The following is a 26,126-nucleotide window of genomic DNA, read 5'->3' on the forward strand; positions in this document are numbered from 1 at the left end:
GAGATCGAGGAGCGTGGGTGATTTAAACAATTACTAGTGCTGGGCCGAGATAGAAAATTTGAGTGAAAGTAATTGCTAAACATGTTTGAGATATCCTCGCCGTCACTGGAACTTATGTCTCCTAATTTAAATAATGCTGGATATGCATTGTTTATTTTTTTAGATTTTACATACGACCAAAAGGACTTTGGAGTTTTTAATATGTTGTCTTCAATACTCGTAATGTAATTGTTGTACATGTCGCGTTCGATATCTTTAGCGCGCTGTCGTAGTAAAATAAATGAATTATAGTCAGAAATGTTTCCGTATTTTTTAAATTTTTTATGAAATTTTAACTTCTCCTTTAGTATTTTTATTAACGGTTTCCTGTACCAAGGAGGATATCTTTGACCAGGGGTTACAATTTTAGTAGGTACGTAAGAGTCCCGAAAGTTATAAATGGTGTCATAGAAAAAGGAGACGGCACCTTCGAATGACCTCGAATTAAATTCATGTCGCCAATCAATTTGGCCAATTCTATCGTTTATCGAAGAAAAGTCGGCGGAGTAATAAACATATTTAACGTAAGATTTAGTAGGCAAAAATGGTACTTCAGCAAAGTCTACTTGTAACGTAATAGCCCTGTGGTGTGGGTCCTCGAGTACCAAGGGGTCTGTGCAGTCATTTACTTGCACTACATTATTGCAGAAAACTAGGTCCAAAAGTCTATTAGACGAATTCAGGAAAGAGTTGTATTGTAAAAAATTGCATATCGCCATGTTATCAAATAAATAATTTTGTACATTACCTTGTATATTATCTGGTGAAAGAGAAATCCCGTCGTCCGAAGCCTTCCACTCAATATTCGGTAAATTAAAATCACCGAGCACTAGAAACTTGTCTAAGGAACACGCACTAACAATGTCGAAAAGATTTTTCGAAAAGTTATAAAGCTGGGTTGACTGCGAATTACCATAGTTTTGGTTGCAAATATACACAACACAGACATGAACTTTAAACGAAAGATTCACGTTTTTGTTATTAAAATATAGCGAGATCCACAAGTCTTCGGCACTAGAAAACCACTCACAACGGATATCACAAGCTAGTTCGCGACGCACTGCGATAAGAACACCACCTCCCATACTTTGATTGGTACAAGCATAGTCCCTGTCACGTCTAAATACTATGTACCTATCATCGAATAGTTCACAGTCCTTAATATCTTCAATAAGCCAAGTCTCCGTCAAACAAATTATGTCATATGAGTTAATACAAACATTACGATAAAACAAGGAGGTTTTCGTGCGCAGCCCCCTAACGTTTTGATAATATGCACTAATCGGTGACATTGTTAAATAAAAAGTTAATTAGATTAATGTGTACCATATTGCGTAAAAATGTGTTAGAACAAATTATGATTTTAACATTATACGTGCAATTCAAATAAAGTAGGTAGTAACAAATATTTCTGTCACGATCCAACAAAGCTGCGCGAGAGTGGGCATTAAAGCAATAGCAATACGATCTATTATAGTAACTATTACGTTGAGTAGCTATAGAAGACAAAGCGAGAAAGCGTGGCCAAGCAGATTGGAGCCTTAAATTAATACTCGGTAGATACAAAGTTAGTTTTAAATAAGTACGTAACCGAAAATCGTTTAAACAATGTCCAATGGTTCTCAAAGTGTATAAATTTTTACAAAATATAATTTTGATAAGCGACATTGACCATCGATATAAAATAAAATAGAAGTGAAAGGTTATTGACATTAACGAATAAACTTTTGCAGATCCTTTTCCGTTTTGATGTGGAATGTCGGTGATGTTGCATTCTTTTTGATGAGGATTTTGCACCCCGACACCCAGACATATAAAAAATCTTTCTGTTTAGCCAATGACTTCGTTTTATTTAGAAGAATTTTATTCTCCATAGTTAAGTGGTCGTTAACATAAATATGGGTGTCCGATTGAAATCCTAAGATAGTCGCATTTATGCCTGCTTTCAATTTTTTTGCTGCGGCCACGAAGTTGTTTTTTATGTAGCGATTGTGTACTGAGCAGATGATGTTCTTATTCTTGTCGTTGTTGCGCATTGGCACGCGCGCGATATAGTTTATTTGCTCCTTTGGTATAGTGCATCCAATTGTGTTACCGATCTTCTCGATGATAGTAAAAAGGTTTTCAGAGTTGGTCATCGGTACACCCTTAATTTCAATGTTGTTCTGCCTCAATTTTTGTTCTGACTCGTTGCGAAGATCCTCGAGCTTGGAGCAGCGTTCTTGGAGAGCAGATATGTCCGTTTTTGTTTTTTTAAGCGAGTCCATTTCGCTTTCCACGTCGGACAACTTGCTGCTGAGAGAATCCACTGAGTGGCTGAGGAATTCCACACTAGATTTAAGGGTAGTACACTCAGCTTTGAGGGTTTTTAGGTCAGCAAGTTCCACTTGAATAGCCTTGACGTTTTCAAGCAATGCAGGTAGGCTGTTGTCCATACGTGCCGCTAGGGCCTTAAGCTCCATCATAATGATGTCCATGTCCAAAGGGTTTGTAGCGGCGCGGGCAGGCGAAAGGCGAGGGCTGGAAGCTGCCATTGCCTTGCAGCCACTACACCTCCATGTATTTTTGCGATCTCCTAGTTTTCGCCAACCACCTTCGGTAATGCCGGCGCAGGGGAAATCGAATTGACCTTGACATTCGGAGCATTTGACGCCATCCATGCACTCATTTGAACAACGTTTGCAAATAAACTGCATATTAAATAAAAATAACTAAAGTTTGAGAACCGTAATCGAACGAGCACGAATGCAGACGTGCGACCGATTGGCTGTCTACCGCCAGACTGAAATAATCACTATTCTTGTTGTATATTATAATTCACCAACATTTTATGTTAAACATGTAACTCTGTTCTTAAAATTATATTTCTTTAAATTATACAAAGATCCAAAAAGTGGAATAGTCAAGTTTTGAAAAGAACCTCCTCATTGCATCATTTAAATCCAGATAGTCACATTATTCACGCCGTGATAACCCCAACACATTTTACTTGCCAGAAGACTTAAGTGTAACAAAGATGCACAGGTTATTTTTGGAAATGTGCCAAATAAACGTAAGCTATGTGGTATATTGGTCTGTATTTAATAATGAGTTCAATCTGAAATTTGGGCTGCCTAGAACAGACACGTGTGCTGTCTGTGATAGTAATCGATTAAAAATTAAATGTGTTGTATTACCAGAAACAAAGAGAATATTTAGAAGTTTAGCATAAACTTCATCTAACTAAAGCAGACAAATTTCACCAGATAAAAAAGAAATATAAACTTAAAGCACAGCAAGATAATGTGATGCCTATTAGTTCCGACTAAATGCAGAACCTGCCGCTGCCACATATTCGCACAGAAGATGTTCTCTATGCCCTTCAATTATTATGGATGTACCTACTAGCTGTCCCGATGAACGTCGTGTCACATCAAAACCTTCCCTGGACTTCTACGAATATTTCAAGATTAAAATTAGCCCAATCCGTTTAGCCGTCTTCGAGTTTTAGCGTTACTAACACAATTGAAAATCCATTTTTATATATATAGATGTATTCGGTATACATGATATTGGTAAAAATAAAGTACGCATTATACCTCGAAACAAAGGGAAAAAAGAGCAATGTGATGTCACATCTCTTTTATTACAATATTTTAATGAACACAGTATTACCAATGAGCATTTTATAATCTTCAGTGATGGGTGTCCTGGTCAAAGCGATTCAAGGACGAGACATCAACCCTCAACCATCAGCCCCATTTTATCTTCCAGGCCTATCTGGGCTGACGATAACTCAGGCACCACAGACTCCATGCACAAAACCAATAGCAAAGGATGTATCGTATGACATTATCTAGATTTATATAAGAACCTGACATAGTCCTCTCAAACAAGGGCTTTATTATAGGATAAGGTACAGTTAGTCGAATGACAATACCAAAATATGAAGACAATACTAGGTTTAGACATTAGCAGAAATAACGACACAACGAATGTAGTACCAATTGTGTACATGCTTTTGCCCAACTAATCTCAGGAGACGTACACCAGGATGTTCAATCTGTTGAAGGATAGACTGGGTTTGAGAATAGAATTATTTAAGTGTGACTTCGAAATCGCTATAACCAATGGCGTTAAAGAGGTTTTTCCGTCTGCTTTGATCAGCGGCTGTTACTATCATTACAACAGAGCAGTATGGAAACAATATAAAAAATTAAAGATAACCGCCACTATGGAAAATAGAGCATTAGTTAGAATGTTTGCTAATTTACCTTTATTACCAAAGGGAAAAATTCAAAGTGCATGGGTATCTTTGGAAGCTCTGTTCCCCCAATCTCCAGAAATTATAAAACTTCAAAAGTACTTTTCCAAGCAATGGATGAGTTTGTATGCGCCTTTTGCTGGATGCGGAGATGATAAGCATCGTACGAATAATGCTGTCGAGGGCTGGCATAGGAGGTTGAACGCACGTATGCCGCACAAACCTACCCTGGTGAGATTTTTGTATAAACTAAAAAAGAGGCGAAATTTCAAGACACTAAAATTAAAAATTCATTGTTTGGCGGTGTTACTAAACGACGGCGGGACATTTTATTTGACAAGAACTATAAAAACCAGTTGAATGAATTGCAATCCGGTGAAATAACTGAAGTCCAATTTCTAGAAAATATCACTACATTAAAAAAAGCGTCTACACCATAAACCTATAACAGTATATATTATAAGTCTATGGTCTACACTAATGTAGCATTACATTTAAATAGTTTAAGTATAATATAGGATTTGTGTTTTTGTTTTGTTTTAACTTAAAAATAAAGACAGTGACTGTCCGCAACTGTACATAAAGTCAGTTTCATTTCCGACATCTATATAAAACTCAAAGGTGACTGACTGACTGATTGACATAGTGATCTATCAACGCACAGCCCAAACCACTGAACCGATCGGGCTGAAATTTGGCATGCAGGTAGATATTATGACGTAGGCATCCGCTAAGAAAGGATAAATTCCAACTCCAAGGGGTTAAAATAGGGGATGAAAGTTTGTATATAATAATCCTTCATAACGCGAGTGAAGCCGCGGGCAAAAGCTCGTTTAATAATAAAGACCTATAGAAAATCAGTCATTTTGAGATTCAGACCTAACCACCCGGACACGACGTGCCATTGAAAAAGAAGACCGCCTATATGCAAAAATATAGGAAAGAATGGGAAACCCAAGAAGAATTTAAGACTCGGTTACGGCCTGTAGCAAACGATCCTACTAAAGCCTATTGTACTTTTTGTCATTGTAAAATGTTTGCAAGATTAGGTGACATTAAGAAACACAAAGAAACTAAAAAAAACATAAAGATAAATCTGACGCAGTCTCTAAAAATCGACGAATTGGATTTCTGTCTGGTTCTAAAAATAATTTTTATCATTCAATGTATGCTGATCAGACGAATCTCCTTTATATATGCTTTTTAAGAAGCATTTTCGACGTTCAAATTGGAGTTAAGAGTTTCGAAAGTGAAGATTCAAATCAAGTTGCCTTACTGAACACATTAATGACATTGCTTCGCTCTGTTTGCAATAGAATACTCAGGCCAACGGCTGCAACTGAAATTGAAATTTGATTGTAACCAAATTTCTGATAGTGATGATGATGATTAATCTGTGTATCACCTAATTTGTTGTTTTTTTTTATAATACTTACCTTATTCTATTTTTAAGTAAAAAATATATAAGTACTCTTTAAAAATAAATCATTTTATTACAATATTTGTTTTGTTTTCACCCAGTAAAATGGGTAATAACCGGGTTAAAACCCTATTCACCCAGTTTAAACCCAAATGGAATGAATGGGTTTTTAAAACTCACTACCGATCTTCAGACATAAACCATTTTATGTTATGCACCCAAAATTGATCAACAGCGATACTTGTGTCTCTATGGCACGCTAACTTGACATTTGAAGTCAAAAAACTCAAAAAATTAATGTTATTAAAACCTACTTGGACGATTTGGTTGATCAAATTACATGTAATGTTGATACCGATAAATGAATGTACCATCGAGGAAGTTGATTCCTATGCAATTGACAGACCAACGTTATTTGGTCGAATATGTCAATTCAATGTTAATTGTGATCTGTCAGCTGGGTTTGACTTAGGTCCCCGATTTGCATAGGAATCAACTTCTCTGATAGTACATAAATTGCAGTTTGTGTAAAAACAGAGAACCTAATTTAACAGAAATAAATGAAACAGAATGTAAGTAAGAACTTGGTTAGCATGGGCAAGAAAAGAGCACAGGTACAAAATAAAAGACAAAGATTACCATACCTCAAAAGTAATGAAAACATAAAATACGAAAAGGTAATAATTAAAGCAACCACTGGCAAATTAATACAAGAATTTAAAAAAGATTTACAGCTATTCAAAAAACACTATTATTATAACATCCGGCGTCAATATACTTGCTATACACTTAAATACAGAATAAGTTAGAGTGGCTTTCGGATCTTTGCCGCGAGCAAACGCGACCAGTGAAAATTCAAATAAAATGCTACTTTATGTTATAGAATATAAGTGTCATTTTCTACTGACATTTTGGTAGCGACCCACGCTGCCGCCGCCGCTAGTTGGTAGAGTAAAATGAAACCTATCGCCTATGTCATAAAGTGGCATTTCGTTTGAATTTTCGTCGGTCGCGGTCGCTCGCGGCAAAGATCCGAAAGCCACCTTAAGTGTCATTATTGTTTTTTTCCGAGAATTTTTCGTGTAAGTTAGGATAAGAAATCCAAGCTTGCATAGCTTGGATTTCTTATCCTTTGGTGCCTCAAAAGCACACATTACCAGCGTTGCCATCTGGCAACTTTGGTTGCCATTTTGGCAACATTTGACACTTCGTGGCAACCAAATGGCAACCGAGCCCAAATGGCAACTTTTTAGCAACTTTTCGACTTGTCGCGCGTCACATATTTAAAATTAAAAATGCTTCAAATAACTGAGCATTCCCCAATTTAAGGAAAGTTGTGAACTTGCTTTTCGTTTTGCCTTTTTCAAATGCCTGCGTGGAACGTATTTTCAGTCAACTGAAACTTATAAAAACTGATAACAGAAACCATCTAAATACAAACACAATATCGTCATTAATGGCTGTGAAAGCATTTGTTAAAGACGCAGTTACATTTGAGCCAACAAAAACTATGTTGGATAGGAAAATAAAATACTAACCACTAATTAAAGGTGCTGGGAAATATATGTTTATTTTTTGCATGTTTTTATATTTCGTCCGGATTTCTGGATGTATTTTAATATTGTTGTAAAATGGAGTCTAAATTAATTTTTTATTTTAATTTTTATCTTTTTATTTATATTTTATAATGCTTTTATTTTCAGGAAAACATGATTTTAAATTTATGAGGAAAAAAAATTGTGAAATCAATTATTTATCAACCAAAAGGATTAACATTCTTTGAAAACATGATTTTTTCGATTTAAATTTTGCAATAAAACAGTACTCAATAGGTAGGTATAAATATTTTTATATTACTAAAAGGCACAGCGCACAGGACGTTTTTTTTACAGGTTTTTTTTTCTAATGGCAACATTTGGTTTCAGATGGCAACATTTGAACCTACAAATGGCAACCTGGGCTGAGTATACTCTGGCAACACTGTAACATTACGGCATATGGGCTATTTGGCCTGAAATAAAGATATTATTATTATTATTATTATTACACAACACACGGGTGTAATTTACCAAAATAGTACACATGTTTCCAGACGGACCGAGCACCCAAACGGGTGTAATTTACCAAAATATGTAGTATAGTCCGTCAAGAAAGTAAAGAAATAAAAAAGTGGTTATTCACTTTCTTGACAGACTATACACATGTTTTCAGACGGACCAAGCACCCAATACAAGCAAAAGAAGGCATTTTTTGTATTTGGTAAGTTAGTAGAAGAACATAAACACTATTGCACATGGTTGTATTTTGAATCATCACAATATGGTAAAGGAGCGGCGGACAAAGTTGGTGGCACGTTGAAACGGACTTTATACAAGCAAATAGCTTTTGAGAGAGATGTGTGTAATATTCGTAACGCATTTGATATTCTGTCAGCGACCACAAAGGTAAAGTTGTTTTACGTGAAGGATGCTATCACAAATAATATATGTGACTCACATGAGTATAAAAATACAGGTAAGTATGTCACAAAACAGTTGAGTCACAATTTTGAGCATGTTAGTCACACGTACATTTTATTTGAAAATGGCGCAAACACATTTTAGTTATGGTATCATAAAATAAAAAAATTAACTTTTAAGGGTTTGACGAAGGTAATTCAAACTTATCCAATATCCATACTAATATTATAAATGCGAAAGTGTGTCTGTCTGTCTCTTACCTCTTCACGTCCCAACCGCTGAACCGATTTAGGTACGGAGATATACTTTGTGTCCTGGGAAAGGACATAGGATACTTTTTATCCCTAAAAAATGTACGGTTCCCGCGCGAGGTACGAATTTTGGCACAACGGAGTTGCGGGCGTCATTTAGTCTTATATTATTTTGACGGTGGGCCTGAATTTCAAAATGTTACACCACTTTGATATTCACGCGGGCCACTGATAAAGTCCCGGCGGGCCGCAGGTTGAGTATAGCTGCCGTATAATGCGCTCTACATTATACGGTATTACGGTATAGTGCACAACGTAGAATGTAAACTACTAAAACACTTCGCACAATGAAGCACATTTCGGTAAGAGCCTTATCATACAAGCTGTTGGCGAGTGGTTTCGGGGCGGAGCGGGCGCGCAGTGAACACGTCGCGAACAAGCCGCGGTTGCGCACCGAGGACGTTGCGGACACGTAGCGGATACTCAACGTTTTTAACGATAAGGCCCTAAGAACCTGTCCAGATGAGGCGTTTTACGCGTGTAAACGCGCGTACTCGAGATACTAGCTCAGCTACATATTCCGTCCAGACGACTACGCGCGTTCCTTACTCGTGCGTAAAACGCGTGCAATGAGCGGGACTCTCGACTCGCCCGTTTAACGCGCGAGCGACGCGCGAGTCGAGATATTGGGTACCATTGCTAAGGTACTAGTTATGTATTCTGTGCCATTGCAGCGTCCAGTACTATGCGCGAGTCCGTGGCGAATGGATGTATTTGATTGTATTTGTAGATTAAAAACTAATTGGATGCAATAGAAATTGAAACGCGCGTATAAACTTCGCTCGTAAAACGCCTCATCTTATAGGGCCCTAAGGCTGTGTACTCACGGGCTGACGATGTCCTTGTGCACGAGGACGGCGCTGGCGGCGCACCACCGCGCCGACCACCGCCACAGCAGCGCGTGCGCGACGTCCGCGCCGCGCGCCGCCATCTGCAGCGGCAGGCGGTCGCCGAACCTGCCGGTTATATGTTAGTATCAGTGGCGTAGCAAACCTTAAATTAGGGTTACACGCTCAGTCTAGTATCAGTTCAGAACATCAGTATAAGTACGTACGCGTTCACTGTTCACGCGGATTCCGCGCGGGTCGCGTGTTATCCTAAAAGCTGTAGCAAATGACACGCGCCCTTAGACGGACACCAGAATAATGGCTCAAAAGTACGTAATAAAAAATAGACCGTGAAACAACCGGTTTTTTTAAACAACAATTCCAGTCATTCTGAACAAATTGATGGACTGAACTGTTGCCAGATGTAGCGTGTAATTCTAGTCTTAGGAAGCTCAGGGTGGGTGGGTGACGGTAGTCATGACTAGATGAGCCTGTTACCAGTTTCTATTCTCATGTCAAAGCAACATATGATTAAACTTGCCTTTGACGCATATAAGCTTATATAATTAATAGGAATGTGACTGGATCAAACAAGGAACGAAGCCATATAAATGGCACATAATGTGGTATACAACAAGTTAATGAAAACCTATTTATTTTTATTTTAAGTGTGTGGTTTGTAATAATTCCAAAAGAATGGCCAGGCTAGTGTATGTAGTGCCATACGTTTCATCTCTGTTTCCTGTCAAAAAAAAAGCTAAAAAAATGTGAAAATGTAAAAGTCATAAAATATTAAAGAAATAAGAATAACTACCTTGGGTTTGTTGGTCCATTCTCTGCATCATAATTCTGTGCACTAAAGCAGTATGGCCTATAACTGATCGCTCCCACGATTTTGGGATCCCTTCTGCGTATCTGTAAAAATACATAAATGCTTTTGAATTTGACAAAACACATGGGTATAGATATCACCATAAAATACAGTAATAATTGTATGCCTAACTCAGTTGTGTCTATGAAATTAAGAAAATGTTGATGCTAAACGATTAGCACCAGAACAAAATAGTGTTATATACTAAATTTCATGAAAATCGTTCGTTATATATATATATATAATTGGAATCTCGGAATCTGCTCGAACGATTTTCATGAAATTTAGTATATAGGGGGTTTCGGGGGCGTCAAATCGATCTAGCTAGGAATCATTTTCAGAAAATGTCATTTTATTCGTGTTTTATCGAATACCGAGCAAAGCTCGGTCAAACAGCTAGTAATTAATTAAGTACGTAATGATTAAATATATTTACCTGGTATAGTATAAATGGGTTGAATGTAGTGACTACTGCATACTTGTACAGCACAGGTCGAGAGGCAAACACTGTTAGAATTTCATTCACCATCTAAAAACCACATCAAAAAGCATTCTGTCAAAATTTAAGTTAAAGAAAACTGAAATTACAGCATTGAAAACAATAGTTAGAACACAATATATTAAACAGCAGTATGCCAACAACAAGTTTTCATGAGTATGTAATAGGTTAAAACTTATTACAGATTAGCAAAAACTTTGCAACAAAATTAAAGGGTAATGTAAAATATTACTTTAAAAATCATTATATTATGTTGCACTTTTAATTAATAGCACTTTAAGCTACAAAGTAATAAAAAAATCTAAAGACAGTTTCCGTCAAATACATAGTAGAATACATAAAGTTAATATACCTAGCGGAATAGAGAAACAAAGGCCTGAGCAAGAGAGATGTCACTATCAGTAACACCACATGTTAAAAAGAGACATGTGATACATGTCAGCAGCACTCTTTTTTTGACGTCCAGTCGGCACGTGCCGCACATTGACAATTTAATCTCATAGAAATCATGTTCAATCATGCATGTGTCAGTGTATACGTACACATATTTTTACACACAGATGAAACCAATTTTGGTTTCGTTTGACAGCTCGAGATTGTTGCTCTATTCCGCTAGGTATATTTCTTTTTATGGTAGAATACAATAGACAAGCTAACCTGTTGACTTTCTCCTTTAACATCAATTATCATCCTGACTTCTTTGGATAGAAGATATTCAATTGCGTCATCGAGAAGGCATAAGCGGACTTCTTTGAATTGCAGTCTGGTGGGGGGGTAAAAATAATATTCATAAAATGCTCACATTAAATAGAACAATTTAACAACATAATGAAACTTAATTTCAAGTCATAAAAAATCTGATTTAAAAATACATGTTTCATTTTCTAATCAGTATTTTTTTATGTGTCGTAGATGGAACAAAGCGCAGAGGAAACTTTAAAAGTATTGAACTAAAATATGATAGGGACTCCCGAGTATCTTCGAGGATGCACTACCATTTCTTCACTTCATTCAAGCATTTATGCACTTTGGTTAAATAATTACGACAACCTCTGAACGAATTTGACGAACTCTGTGGCTCCGTGGTGAGCGCGTTGGTAGCTCAAGCCAGGGGTCACGGGTTCGAATCCCGCCTATGGAACAAAAAAAAGTTTTCAATGTCCCGGGTCTGGATGTGTATTAAATATGTGTATGATATAATAAAAATCTTAAATAGATGTATAGTATAAAAGTATTAAATATATTTCCGTTGTCTAGTACCTGTAACACAAGTCCTTTAGCACAGGGCCAGACTGATGTGGTGTGAAGCGTCCATAGATATTATTATTATTATAAAGTTTATTTTCAAGTGCGTAAATGAATCCTCTCTGCTGCATTCCATTCTATCTGCGCTGAGCTTAACTATAAGGAAAGTTAAGCACCAAAAAAACTAACCTATTTGGATGTGTAGCACCAACATCAATATTTTTAATGGTCTCCCAGTCCACAGTTCTGATGTTGGCCACATCTGTCCCCGACAGTCGCTCCAAGCCCTGGTCATGTAGAAGAACCAGCTGACCGTCTCTAGACAGCCTCACATCAAGCTCCACAAAACCGCATTCATTTTCAACACACTATAAATACAAAAAAATTCATGTTTCAAAAATACTCTGTACCCGGGATTTAGGTAAGAAAAGAATATTTTTAGGTTAAGTATAAGTTTCTTTCTTCTTCCATTTACATACCAAATAATGTATAAATTCTAACAAATGTTGCTGATAAGACTATTTCTTAGCATACAAGCTTGTCTTGTTTACAGCATAATAATACATTGCAATAGAAATACATAATTTAAATCACTCTGTAGGAAGATTCCTCAAAATACCCACTAAGTAAACTATAATTAATAGCTTGATACTTACATATTTAAAAGCTTGTAAAGTATTCTCTGGAGCGTCTAAGCCCGCACCTCTGTGAGCTATACATCGTACAGTTTTCTGTGGATGGAGCTCACTCTCTTTCGAGCCAGGTTCTGGTCCGAATATGTGTATAACATTATTGTGATTTGGCTTTCTCAACCTCGTCCAGTGGTACACGATCACTCCAAATATTCCAATGTCGATCACAAACGGCAAAACTATGTGCAATATCCAAATAAAACCATACAGAAAAGATGTAACGTAATATACGCTGTTACAGGCTAAAGAAAATGTCGTAACAAACATCGTTCGTGTCGTTCGATATGTGGTTAAGTTATTTTATGTTAAAATCTTCGAATTTATTGTGTTAATTAACTAAATTAGAGCTTTTTTAGTCATGATAAAACTTCGTTCCCAACCCCAACAAACTCAAATCACTTGACAACAAATTGACAATTGATACTTGTTAATGTCAATGGGGTTGGCAACTGTCAAAGTGGCGCTGTAATAGCTTTTACCTTGTTTTTGTTTTATTGTATGGAAATTTCAAGGAATTTTCAATTATTTTATATAAATAACATGCCTAAGATGTGTGAAGTCCCGTTTTGTAAAGAAATAGGTGCCCACAATTTCCCAAAAGATCCTAGTATGGCTAAGGTGTGGCTGAAAGCTATAAGAAGGAAAAACTTTAAGCCCCAAAGAAATTCAAAATTATGTCGTAAACATTTCCATGATTTCGACTTCCAAAACATAAGTATTTATACAGGTATGTTATTATTATAACTATATTTTGTATGTAAATCATATATATATAAGTAGACGTACCTAGTTTGTTTAGATATGGATGATTCTACAAAAATTGGGTAACTCGCTGTCACCAGTCAATATATTATGTACTTACATGTTTTTATAACATAAAATTATAATTTTAGGTCTCAAAAATCAACACAGATACCTGAAGAAGACGGCTATACCATCGATCTTTCCGTGGAGTAATAAAACACTCTCAGCAGAAGCTCAACAACGAGATCAACGCCTTATTAATAGAAATATTAGAAAAAACTTGTTTGAAGTGCATCAAACTGCTGTTACAACAGATTCCACTGAGTGTAGTTCGGGTTTATCTGGTCAAGAATATAATATAATTGAAAGTCTTCATTCTGAGTGTGATGATATATGTATAGAAGTTGAAGCAACAGAAGAAATAGAAGCAACAAACAACTTTTCAGAAATTGAAAGCGGTACTACTCATAGTAGTACCTATAGGTCTCTTGGCACACAAACGAGTGTAAGCTTAAGAATATTTTGTACTGATTTATTAGAAAGTGATGATTCATTAGTTATGTTTTACACTGGTCTAGAGAACTATTCAAAATTTATTTTGGTCTTAAACACGCTATTGCCTATGGCTAATAATTTGAAATATAGATGGAGTCAGGTAGTGGGTGTGTCCATTGAAGATCAATTTTTAATGTTACTTATAAAATTAAGGAGAAATAAACCAGACATAGAAATAGGGACTATGTTCAACATATGCAAAACAGAAGTCTCTAATATAATTGTAACGTGGATACATTTTGTGCATGATATGTGGTCCCTAATTGATATTTGGCCAGAAAGGGATTTAGTGAACTATTATATGCCAAAATTATTTAAAAAAGAAAATAGTAGCACAAGAATAATTATTGATGCTACTGAAATACCTATCAACAAACCAAGCAATCACCTGTCTCAAAGAGCTACCTACAGCTCATACAAAAACAAAAATACTATTAAATTTTTAGTAGGCTCAACCCCAGGTGGTTTGTTTTGCTATTGTTCTCAAGGGTACGGTGGAGCAACAAGTGACCGTCAAATGATAGAGAGAAGTCCTTTAATAGATAAGTGTCAAAAAGGAGACTGTATTATGGCAGACAGGGGTTTTAATGTTCAAGACCTATTTGCAATAAAAAACATTTCTATTAACATACCTACTTTTTTAAAAGGCAAATCACAAATACCAGGGGTTTTGCTAAAACGTGACCAGAAGCTTGCAAGGCAACGTGTGCACATTGAGAGATTGATAGGATTAACAAAAACATACAAAATTTTACAAACATCATTAAACTTTTTTTATGTGCCTTTAGCATCAGAAATATTTTTTATTTGTTTTATGTTATGTAATTTTAGGGAATGTATTGTTGATAATAAAAAGTAAAAAATCAATGTATTTTTTTATTTATGTGATCTTATGTTATAACAGATAACTACTACAAAACTAACAAAGTATTTATAAACATTGCTGTAATTCTGAAATATATTATTATTATTATGTTATAACAGAATGCTTTAGTCCATTTTCATCACATTGATGCTTTATAATTAACATAATATATTATAGATATAGCTAAATAATAAGTTTTTGTTTCTAACAACTAAACTTGGCAATTTGTGACTAAACTAATAACTAAACTAGTAAATGTGTATAGTTAGTAGAAACAAAACTTGTTTTCAGTTCGAACACAATGAGGTAGATGGTTCACTGACTGAAGATGTAGTGGGTAAACAAATTAAGAAATGTTTGTTTTTTGCATAAATTATGGCTTTAACCTGGAAAATGATTTTAAATAATAAAAAAAATCCACCCATGTCACGAATATTATGATTCGGATAATCAAGATAATTAAATACATTTTTTTATTAAATCATAATCATTATATAAACATTGATTAAAAATCGCAGCCTTAAAATAGTTATTATAAAAATCATCGACTTTTGTTAACATAGAGTTAATGAACTCGTCATTTCTTGAAATATGAATTACTTCTAAAGATTTATAAGTATAAACAATTAAATTACAATACAATCTACCTGTACAATAAAGCTGGCCTTGTATTTGGTAGTAATATGGGCTAGACTGCTTTAATGTGAGCATTTGACTTTGAGGGTCCTTTACAAGATATGGTACAGTAACAGGTGTAATGAATTCATTCCTTGAGGAAAATGGTCATTTTACCTCTATAATTGTCTCTTCTCCTAACAGTCCGTCGGGGCTAGCACCTAAATATGGCTTGTCTTTACTAATGAAAAGTCCACAAGGAATTACATTTAAATCATAAACAGCCATATATTGATTAAGTGCAATGGCTTCATTTAAAATGCCATGTGTCGTGGCCCTAGACGTAAATAATTGTTGATTTAATATTTGGTGGCAGTAACTTTTTTTTTAAGTATCTTTTAAATGACACACTGTGTGAAAATTACTTGCTGCAATTCGATACTTTCTTTCAGTAAGCCATTTAGGACAATTTTTTTGTCCCCTTGTTGTTTCTTCAATTTCAACTATGGTTTCATCATTAATATCATTTAAATTAAGTTTTTTTAATAGTTCTTCTTCAGGATCAAATTCAGTATATCTATGGTCAGATATAACTACATAAGGGTTCGCTGGTTCATATAACTGTTTAATAGGCATTTTTGAATTTTGAAAATTTAAAACCAGATTTCTTATTTTGTTATTGTAACTATTTTTATCTACTTTTTGTATGGGGAAAGGACAAAATCTTTTTTTTGCCTTATTTCTAGGTAATTGGTGAGCTGCTATGGGAGAAGAAGTAAAACGTGTTTTGGGCACGTGAAAGTCTTGAAGTTTTTGGGTGCAGACTTGGTGTAAAAGTAATATTTTATTATGCACCATATGTTCCACTCCATGAAGCAGTACAGCAACATGCTTGCATTTTGCTTCTGTCCCACTTCCCGCCGGGCACTCACAGTTCGATTCCTGTGGTATTCCACTTTTGTGAAGCTTTAAATTCACTTCATACTGCAGCTGCTTCATAGTTTTCTTGCAATATCCTTTGATGAAGGTATTTTCCCCCACATTTGACACTCTTGCCAAAACAAGGTATCGGGACTCATACAATGCCTTAGCTTCTTTAATTTTCTAGTCATCACTAAAAAATTGTATAAAGTAAGTATATTAAGTATAATATTTGATTGAATTGTAATAAAAAACATTTGTAAGTACTTATGTACATGGGTTATGCGTACTTACAAGCAAAAATACTGTCGTATGTGAGTTTGGGTTAAATGAGGTAACAATGAAGTCGCATTTATGTCCCGATATGTCCTAACATCAGGAACTTCCATTGCATCGTCATCGGACTGATTCTCTGCACTTCCAAAATTAAAGTTCCGGTCGTAAAGTTCCAATCTACAAGGTGAAATAGATAAGAATAAATAACAACAACAGAAGTTACAATTTAAGCTCCAAATTAAATATTTACTTAATATTGTTACGTAACTTAAAAATATTTGTAAAAAGCTACACATTTTTTTCATTTTTTGGCTATAAGTACCTAATTTTATTGAAAAAAAATGCAAATCAAATATTTTGAGGTTATACCTTTCGACTAATTCTGCCTTTCTTCCTCTAAGCGATGCGCCTCTTTTCGTTAGCTCAGCTTTTAGTTCACTTACACGCCAAGACGAATACATAATGATTTTAATTTATTTAATACAGAAATTATGCAAAACTACTAAATTAAATTGTTGTTGTTGCTTGACACGATCATTGACAGGTAAAAGTTATGGTGGCGGCATCTACTAAAAGTTTCGACCGGCCTTCCCCATTGTCAATAACGACCGATGTCACGTGTTATTTTTTATTTTTTTTAATACGGCTTATAGTATAACGAAAGGCGCGAAAATGCAGTTCTTGTAAACATAGATAAAGTAAGTATAGTATGTAGTCTAAGGGCCGTTCCCAATATTTGATCTATCTCTGGTTTTGCCCTACTAGAGATAGGAATAGCTCACATTAGACATTAGAGACATATATTTTATGTCAATTGTGAGCTATTCCTATCTCTAGTAGGGCAAAACCAGAGATAGATCAAATATTGGGAACGGCCGTTAGCCCGTCATCGCGTGGCCATTTTGTGCTTATTTTCATACAAGTAGTGTCTACAGTAGTGTGCATTTATTTTCTTGAATATTTATATTTGTCGATTATTTCGAAGCACATTATGATACAGGAAAGAAAGTCAATCTGAAAATATCTATAGTTCAAATGATGAGAATCCGTAAATACACGTAAAAAGCTATGCAATTTTTATAGCCAAATTATTAATTGATGTGACATTCTTAACACTAATGCCTTGTATAGCACGAATAAGGGATTAATAAACTTATGAATTATCTTTATAGCTTACAAAAATACCGATTGCAAAGCCCAAAAAACATTGTTCAAAACTTACATATTTAATGTTAAATAAATCCACGTGTTTTAGACATTCTTTGGCCATTCTTATAGTTTATTATTTAGCGGAACCACAAAACACAAAACTCAACAATATCTAGCATTAAATGTTCACTAAAAACCTTTATTAACACTTTTATTACATGAAATATGCAGACCGACTCCTTTGTTATGTCCTAGTAAGTAGGACATAACATTACACGCTTTTGACGCTTATACACCGATATAAGGTACAGTCTGTCAAAAAAGTCATGAAATTAAAAAGTGGCAACATCGTAGTGTCATCCCTTTTTTCTTAGATTGATTTGAAAGTGATGACACTACGATGTTGCCACTTTTTAATTTCATGACTTTTTTGACAGATATACCTCAATGCTTGTAAAAGTATATTTAAAGTCTTGTTGATTTTTGGTAATCGTATTTATATTGCAAAGTTTAAATAAATTAACCAAGGTACATCAAACAATATTTAAAAAATTATTTACTTTAAAATAATATAATAATATTAAAATATGTAAAATATTCGTTTTTTCCAAGCAAGGTTTAGAATAAAGTGATACCAAGTTTACCGGGTCATCTAGTATATTATAATTATAATAATAACACTACTGTCTACTTAAATCTCAACAGGTATTTACGATAAATGAATGATACGATATGTCGGACGACAAACAAGATCGTTTCGGCGACAGTCAAAACACTGGCGCCAACAAATAAAGCCGTTGTCCCACCTAAGGATGCTGCTTAAAAAACATAGGGAGGTTAATAATTGTTATTATTAATTATAATGTAAGTATCTAAGCATATTGATAAGTAAGTAATATTATTGTGACCGCGCCGGCAAAATAATACTGATAACGTACAGAACAAGTCGTCGAGACTGAATATGATGTCGCGATGTAGGCGGAACTTCGGCGGCATGAGGCTGAACTGCACCTTCGCCTCCGCCGCCGTCTCGCTTTCCGTCTCGTTCATGTAAGTAAAAAAAAATGTTTAGGAGGCGTCCATAGATTACGTAAGAAGTCTTCGGAAATTTGACCGCTGCTAACATTTTTACAGTTCTTTTCTACAATTTGCTAAGCTTACACCAAAAAACTCGACTCACTTCTTGGTTTGAGAGTACTAATTCATTACCGTACGCGAATCGATAAACCAAAAATACCCTTAAATGCCTTGTTTGAGCGCTTTTAATCAATGGCCCATGATGGCACGCAGAAAATTGCCTACTTTGGCAGTTTTTTTTATGTCATACTATTTACCCACAGTCTTCTTTATGTATTTAAATTTTAATCGGTGCGACCCGCGGAGGCTATATATCTACGGACTACGACGCGATCGCTACAGTTTGTATCATTGTTATAAAATCTCTTACCGGACATTGACCTTCTTTGTGTGCGAGTAGTAGTTGAGTTCGTCACACTGAGGCATACAGGAGCACTTAGCGAGGTTCTTGGGCAGGTTGACGAGGATCTCCACATTGCGCCCGATACACGCCATGCCGCGTGCGTCGCAAATGTCGCCATCTGTGTTTATGTTGATCAGTTGATAAATTGTTTTATTCCGGATATAATATACTTATATCTATTTTATTTATTTTAACAAAAAACCCGTCTAAGTTAATGCTAAAATACTGATAAAATATCTACAAATCGGTGTATCTTTATATTTCTCTATGCTACAAATACGGCTTGTTTGACGAATCAAGAAAATACTTAACGTTTTTTTACAACAGCTTTGACGTGACATTGACGGCACAGATTTTTTTAAGCCTACCTTATTAGCAACGATGTTATTACTTATTAGCCCATGACATCGACATTGTTCCATATCCAAGTTCTACCCATGTTCTACCCATAAAGTTAATATACCTAGCGGAATAGAGAAACAAAGGCCTGAGCAAGAGAGATGTCACTATCAGTAACACCGCATGTTAAAAAGAGATGTGTTGAAGAGTTTAAGCGGCAGGGTCACGAAGGTGGTAGGGTCACGAAGACGACATGGTCACGAAGATGCAGACGGCTTCAGGAAGATGCAGGCTTCAGGATCTTGATAGTAGTTTTCCAGTCGAACTTTGGCTGCAGGGTCGCCATGAAGAGTTTGGACTTGTAGAGTTATTAAATAAAAACGACTTTTCTCCTCCGATGCATCTTTATTAATAATTAATCTCACTTAAAATTATTACTTAGCTTATTCTACTTGGGTGGTACAATAATTATTAAGTTACGCCACAATATTCGGAACAACATTGGACGCATTGGGAAATAAGCATAAAGTTAATATCATACATTAAGCTATACCAATACTATACTATAATATATTATAGCATAGTATTAGAATATACTAAGATATAATTATCACACTTCAGTGTGTTACATGACAGCAGCACTCTTTTTTTTACGTCCAGTCGACACGTACCGCACGTTGACAATTTAATCTCATAGAATTCATGTTCAATCATGCTTGTGTAAGTGTATACGTACACATATTTTTCACACAGATGAAAACCAATTTTGGTTACGTCTGACAGCTCGAGATTGTTGCTCTATTCGGCTAGGTATATTAACTTTATGGTTCTACCCAAGTTCTACCATACAACGGTTAGGAAGATTAAAAATCGGCCAACGAAGGTTTCCGTACCGTTATTGAGCGAAAGTTGGCAAAAAATTGTGAATGAATTATAAAATTTAATTAAATAAATATTAATTTTATTGTTAGTATTAATTATTAAATACTTAACAAATATAATTAAGAATATTGTGAGTAGATCAAGTAGGTAAGTACCTAGCTGCTACCATTACTGATTACCAGCAGAAAAGGTAAAAAAAAATCATGTTTGTTGTATGGGAGCCCCCTTAAATATTTATTTTATTTTGTTTTTAGTATTTGTTGTTATAGCCGCAACAGAAATAAGTACACAATCTGTGAAAATTTCAGAAGTCTAGCTGAGTCTAGCTACTTATAGTGGTTCTTAAGTTACAGCCTGGAGACAGACGGACAGATATCGAAGTCTCAGTAATAGGGTCCCGTTTTTACCCTTTGGGTACGGAACCCAAAAAAGCAAATGAAAAATATTTTAATGAAAATTGGGTTCAAAAAGGACGGATGCCTTAGAAAAAGGATGAATTTTATCCTTATACATTTGGGAATTGGGCGAGCAAACATCAGGAAAGGCTAACTTAAGCTTAATTCGCTATAACAAGCGTTTCTTACGGCATTAATTGTAAACACACGACGTCTCACCTCCCTTTATGTGGAAGTAGGGTCTGCACCCGCAGAACATGACTGCCATGTGTGTTCGACACTGCATCTGGCACAAGCTGAAGCTGTACGCCTGAAAATATGACAATGATCCTACTAATGTTGCATAAATGTGCAAGATACTCGATAGCAGGTAATCGCAGCGAACTCAAAGGCAAACGCCCATACAAACTAAGGGCTTAATTACATCTACCGAGTAGATTGGCGACATGCACTCGGCCAAGCACGTCCATAATACCGAGTGCTGTCTCGCCAATCTACTCGTTAGGTGTAATCAAGGCTTAAGTAACGTGGTAAACTAGGTACCCGACCTTAATGGATTTGGCAAGCCACTCGTCGGGGTAGTGGCAGCGCCGCTGCGCCGGCGATAGACCCTTGATGCGGCTCGCGGCCTCTATCTCCACAACCTAAAAAAACACACTTTTTCACCAAAATCTTTATATATAAAACTCAAAGGTTTATTTTAAAGTTACTTTGACGACCTCCGTGGCTCAATGGTTAGAGTGTGTGGCAACTCAAGCCGGGGGTCGCGGGTTCGAATCCCGCCGACGGAACTAAAAGTTTTTCAATGTTCCTGGGTCATGGATGTGTATTAAATATGTGTATGATATAATAAAAATCTTAAATATATGTATAGTATAAAAGTATTAAATATATTTCCGTTGTCTGGTACCTGTAACACAAGTCCTTCAGGTACTTAGCATGGGGCCAGACTGACGTGGTGTGAAGCGTCCATAGATATTATTATTATTATTATTAAAGGTGACTGACTGACATGGTGATCTATCAACGCACAGCCTAAACCGCTGGACCGATCGGGCTGAAATTTAGCATGCAGGTAGATGTTATGACGTAGGCATCCGCTAAGAAAGGATTTTGATCAATTCTACTCGAAGGGGGTTAAAATAGGGAATGAAAGTTTGTATATAATAATACTTCTTAACGCGAGCGAAGCCGCGGGCAAAAGCTCGTACCAAATATTGCTGGAATTTGGAAATTAATCCCAGCAGAGTATAAAAAAATACCGAATGCTTGCATCGTCTTAAGCGGCTCATAGTTTTTGCTGAAGCCAAGTATAATCTCTACGTCCCGGCAAATATTGCTAAAAAACTTTTCTCAATACGTTTCAGGTCGAAATGCTTGACTCAGCAAAACACAGCACACATCAGCTCCTACCTTAAAGTCAGTAGAGAGTTCATCCCCCGGATATATTTCACCGGTTGGATTGGATATAGCCGTTGATATCTCGTACGGAGAGTGGATGAAATACTGAAAATAAAATATCTATTGAACGTTTTAGCCCCAATTTTAGCCCACATCCTTATTAAGCATTAGATGACGCTCCATTACTCTGAAATTCGTTTGAGTTTTTTTTTTCGTAAGAATTGAGTGGGCCGGCGGCCGAAATGTGTAATGATGACTGCTTCCCAACCATGATTGCAAAACAGTCTAATGAGAACTCACCCTCATGGCATTGGACATAGAGTTTATTTTGACGTAGCAGTTCTCGCTGTGGTAGTGGCAGGTCATGAGCGGCTCCTCCTGCCAGGCGTGGTCGTCGGTGACCTGGTACTGCGCGTACGCCGAGTTGAAGGTCTGGCAGAGACCCTCCTCCGTCATCACCTGGACCCATCGGACCTACAGGGCGCTTCACGATTACCGACACGGATATGGAAACTTTACCGTGCGGTCATTGGTCAATGCCTAGCGCGGCGAGCGCTTATGACTGCCATACCTACACGATACGGTCTACCGGAGAGGTCACCTGTGCAGTTAGCCGGCGCAGGTGTCAGTCGAAAGAATTGATTTTCGATTGAATCCAAATCCAAAAAAACGTCCAAAAAACTGCACACGTCTATTCCCACACACATTCCAGTCTACCTGCGCAGGCATACCTGTCTGTCGGAGAGGTCCACCTGTACCTCTCCGATAGACCGTAGAGTGTATGGCAGCCATTACATTATTTGACGTAGCGCGATGAAGTTTCCGAATCCGAGTTGAATTGCGCATGGTGAATCAGGGCCATATATTATTATGGTGAAATGTGAAGCGGCATGATGTCCTGACTTTCAGGACGGTATCACAATAATAGAGAGTTTGTGCAATCAAAGTATTGTGTAGTGACATAAACCGTATGATTTCCACCACGCAGCTGGGCGTATTTTAGCTAACGCCGCGCCGTATCAATTAAACGGGGCCCCGGTCCACGGCACAGTATTACAATATTATCACGGCCACGGGGGCTACCCAATGTGCATAGGTTACCATTCCTAAATATTTATAAGGGCCAAGGCCCAAGGCACGCTACGCTTTCCAACATGCTAGACGAAGACAAAGAGACGTATTAGCCCGGGCGCGCACTAGCGGCCAGCCCGCGGCGGCTATCGAAAGTATGGTGTGGCCGCTTGACAGCGTGCGGCCAGGTGCGCGTGGTCTATGGCGGTTTCATACTAAAGCATCTATCTCGATGGCCTCCGATGTTGAGTCAGAAGTAAACTATCTTCTTGAAGTAAACTATCTTCTTGAAGTAAACTATCTTCTTGAAGTAAACTATCTTCTTGAAGTAAACTATCTTCTTGAAGTAAACTATCTTCTTGAAGTAAACTATCTTCTTGAAGTAAACTATCTTCTTGAAGTAAACTATCTTCTTGAAGTAAACTATCTTCTTAAAGTAAACTATCTTCTTAAAGTAAACTATCTTCTTGAATTGAACAAACAGATTTTAATCCGCATAAGTGTCAATATCGTTTGAATCTTACCTCTAAATTCCTCTGCGAGGTTTCCACCTGGAGCTCGAACGGCGGATGCACCTCCCTCGCCAGAGCGGTCAGGTCGATGTTGTCCACGCTGTCATCGCCCTGGTACTTCCAGAAGTTCTGGATGTTCCCGCGGAAGGAGATCTCCGCGACCAGCTCCACGAACTCGTAGTAGTATTGATACTTCTCTGGGTCTTCCTCCTCGGTGATGTTCCAGATCCTGGGAGGAACAGGCGAAAGAGTTAGAGCTGGAAACTTATAATTTCTCATACTTGATCTTACGATGTGGACACTGGACAATAGACATCCACTAAGAAAGGAAAGGAAAATCCACCACTAAGGAGGTTACAGTTTGTATGAAAAAGACACAAATTCATGCGAAAGATGTTGCGGGAAAAGCTAGTAAATTACAAGAGCTTATCCCAAAAATCTAGAATGTAGAGCATTGAGTCTATTACAAGGTGTAACAAAACTAAGTGATAATACTTTAGGGTGTGTATGTGTTCCTTAAAATATATAGAGTCTAGAGTTCACTGTGAAACTAGCAGTACTGAAAGAGCATTGGTGATTTGTATGGGCAAGCGCCCGCGCGTCATTAATTTTTCCATTTAAAGATGAAAAAAATTACTCTTTCAGCGCTGCTACTTTCATTGACACCCTAAGGTGTATATGATATATTAATTATTATATGTATGAAAACGTATCGTCTAGTCACAGCCTTTGGTCACAACTCATACCCCATAGGCGTCAAAGCCTAACCTAACCTAAAAATAGCCGCTCTAGCCTTGTCCTGTTCAACGCGCTCCAGCAGGCAGGCGGTGAGGGCGGGGAAGGCGGTGGTCCAGCCGCGGTAGTCGCGCTGCAGGGACACCACCACCGGCTCCGAGTTGTACCGCCCCAGCTGGTTGAGGGCGCAGTACCCGGCGCCCGTGAACGCGCACACCGTAAGCACGAACCAGAGGAATCTAGAAAGTTCCTAGAGCTCCCGTCAAAAAGAAGATTCTCAAGTTCTTAAAGCGTCAGAGGATTCCAGCTGCAATTTGCAAAATACGCACTTGTGCAAATAGATCTAGAAAGTGCCGAAAGGATCTTTGGGAATGTTGCCAAGTCCCATCAGGGATTTATTACCATTTTAGACCCCATACTGGTATGCTGGGTTCGTGAAAAATTGTAGACAGTGCCAAATTTATATTGGTTAAGAGAGTAGGCCATGTCTTTATTTTTTCTGCCCCTTCACGAAATCAGTAGGGCCTCTATGGACATTAATACTGAGAACTAGATGTGGCCAACGACCTATTTATAAATCCGGGGCTGAATTTCTATTCTAGTCAATACCATAGCCAAATAAAGCTGGTTTATAACTGTCAGAAAATTAAAAAAAATTACCATCTTTCTTGATGAATCTAAATTGTCATTTTCTGTGATTTCTTTACAAATACCTTTCGAAGACGTTAAAATTCTCAGCGACAGTATGCTTGAGGCCGTGTAGAGTAGTCTCGTTGCAAAATTTGGAGTAGATCGAGTAGACCGTCGCGATGGAAGACTGGATACAGCCCATAGCAGACTTCATCCGGGATAGGCAACTCAACATTGTCGTAGGTTCCTTGTCTTCTCTTTCTGATCTTTAAGTATAAGAAAATAATATCGGATCAAGGTCAGCTCTAGCTTAAAAGCTTAATTGATTCGAAAAAGTAAAATAAGAATTCAGATCGTAATCTTCTTAAAAGGAAAAAATAAAACCTCTATAATTCTTACCGCATCTTAAGAGATATTTAGCAAACAGATTAAGGTATGGTATGTCTTAGTAGCAACTGCAGTACTGCGTATTCCTGTAGGCCGTATTCCTAACTATATAACAGAACGAAACTATTACAAACTGTAATGTTACATTTAGGCCAAGATACGTAATTGGAGACATTAAAAGTAACAATAAAAGCTTTTAGCGAGGCTTTTATAGGACCAAACAAATTAGTGAGCGCCTACAATTTACAAACAAAAATATTAGAGATTTTATCTTCCCCACGATCAAAATTACCGCACAAACTTATTTCATCAGGCAATCCATTCGGTTTGTTTTAGTTTTCAATTTGAATTAAATAAAACATTAAACCTGCTAAACAAATTACATCTGTCCAAAATAATCTTGACGGGACTGCTAAGTAATGCGTTTTCTTGCGCGCCATATAATGAACCCTCATGGATAGAAGTCCACAAATAAATTATAAACCCGAAGAGGCAATAGCTAGAAAAAATAGGGAGCTCTCAAGTGCACACTACCCTAACCTGCCGAGTTTATAATGGCAAAC

The 26,126-nt window shown here is 36.8% G+C and overlaps 1 protein-coding gene across 1 annotated transcript in view; it reads right to left on the bottom strand.

The window, feature by feature from the left end:
* LOC121725488 overlaps positions 1-25,378 on the bottom strand; it is a 124,732-nt gene extending 99,354 nt beyond the window's left edge. The window contains exons 1-14 of the mRNA XM_042112491.1: positions 25,271-25,378; positions 24,585-24,796; positions 23,824-24,040; positions 22,529-22,702; positions 22,241-22,333; positions 21,376-21,471; positions 21,047-21,137; positions 19,179-19,329; positions 12,571-12,904; positions 12,104-12,282; positions 11,327-11,432; positions 10,607-10,699; positions 10,114-10,214; positions 9,300-9,428 (exon numbers count right to left, since the gene is read on the bottom strand). Of these exons, the coding sequence (XP_041968425.1) occupies positions 9,300-9,428; positions 10,114-10,214; positions 10,607-10,699; positions 11,327-11,432; positions 12,104-12,282; positions 12,571-12,904; positions 19,179-19,329; positions 21,047-21,137; positions 21,376-21,471; positions 22,241-22,333; positions 22,529-22,702; positions 23,824-24,040; positions 24,585-24,796; positions 25,271-25,378 (2,084 nt within the window). The remainder of the gene's footprint in view (positions 1-9,299; positions 9,429-10,113; positions 10,215-10,606; positions 10,700-11,326; positions 11,433-12,103; positions 12,283-12,570; positions 12,905-19,178; positions 19,330-21,046; positions 21,138-21,375; positions 21,472-22,240; positions 22,334-22,528; positions 22,703-23,823; positions 24,041-24,584; positions 24,797-25,270) is intronic.
* Positions 25,379-26,126: the final 748 nt, after the last annotated feature.

The sequence above is a fragment of the Aricia agestis genome, chromosome 3 (genome assembly GCF_905147365.1).
Source record: "Aricia agestis chromosome 3, ilAriAges1.1, whole genome shotgun sequence".
Classification (NCBI taxonomy): Eukaryota; Metazoa; Arthropoda; class Insecta; order Lepidoptera; family Lycaenidae; genus Aricia; species Aricia agestis.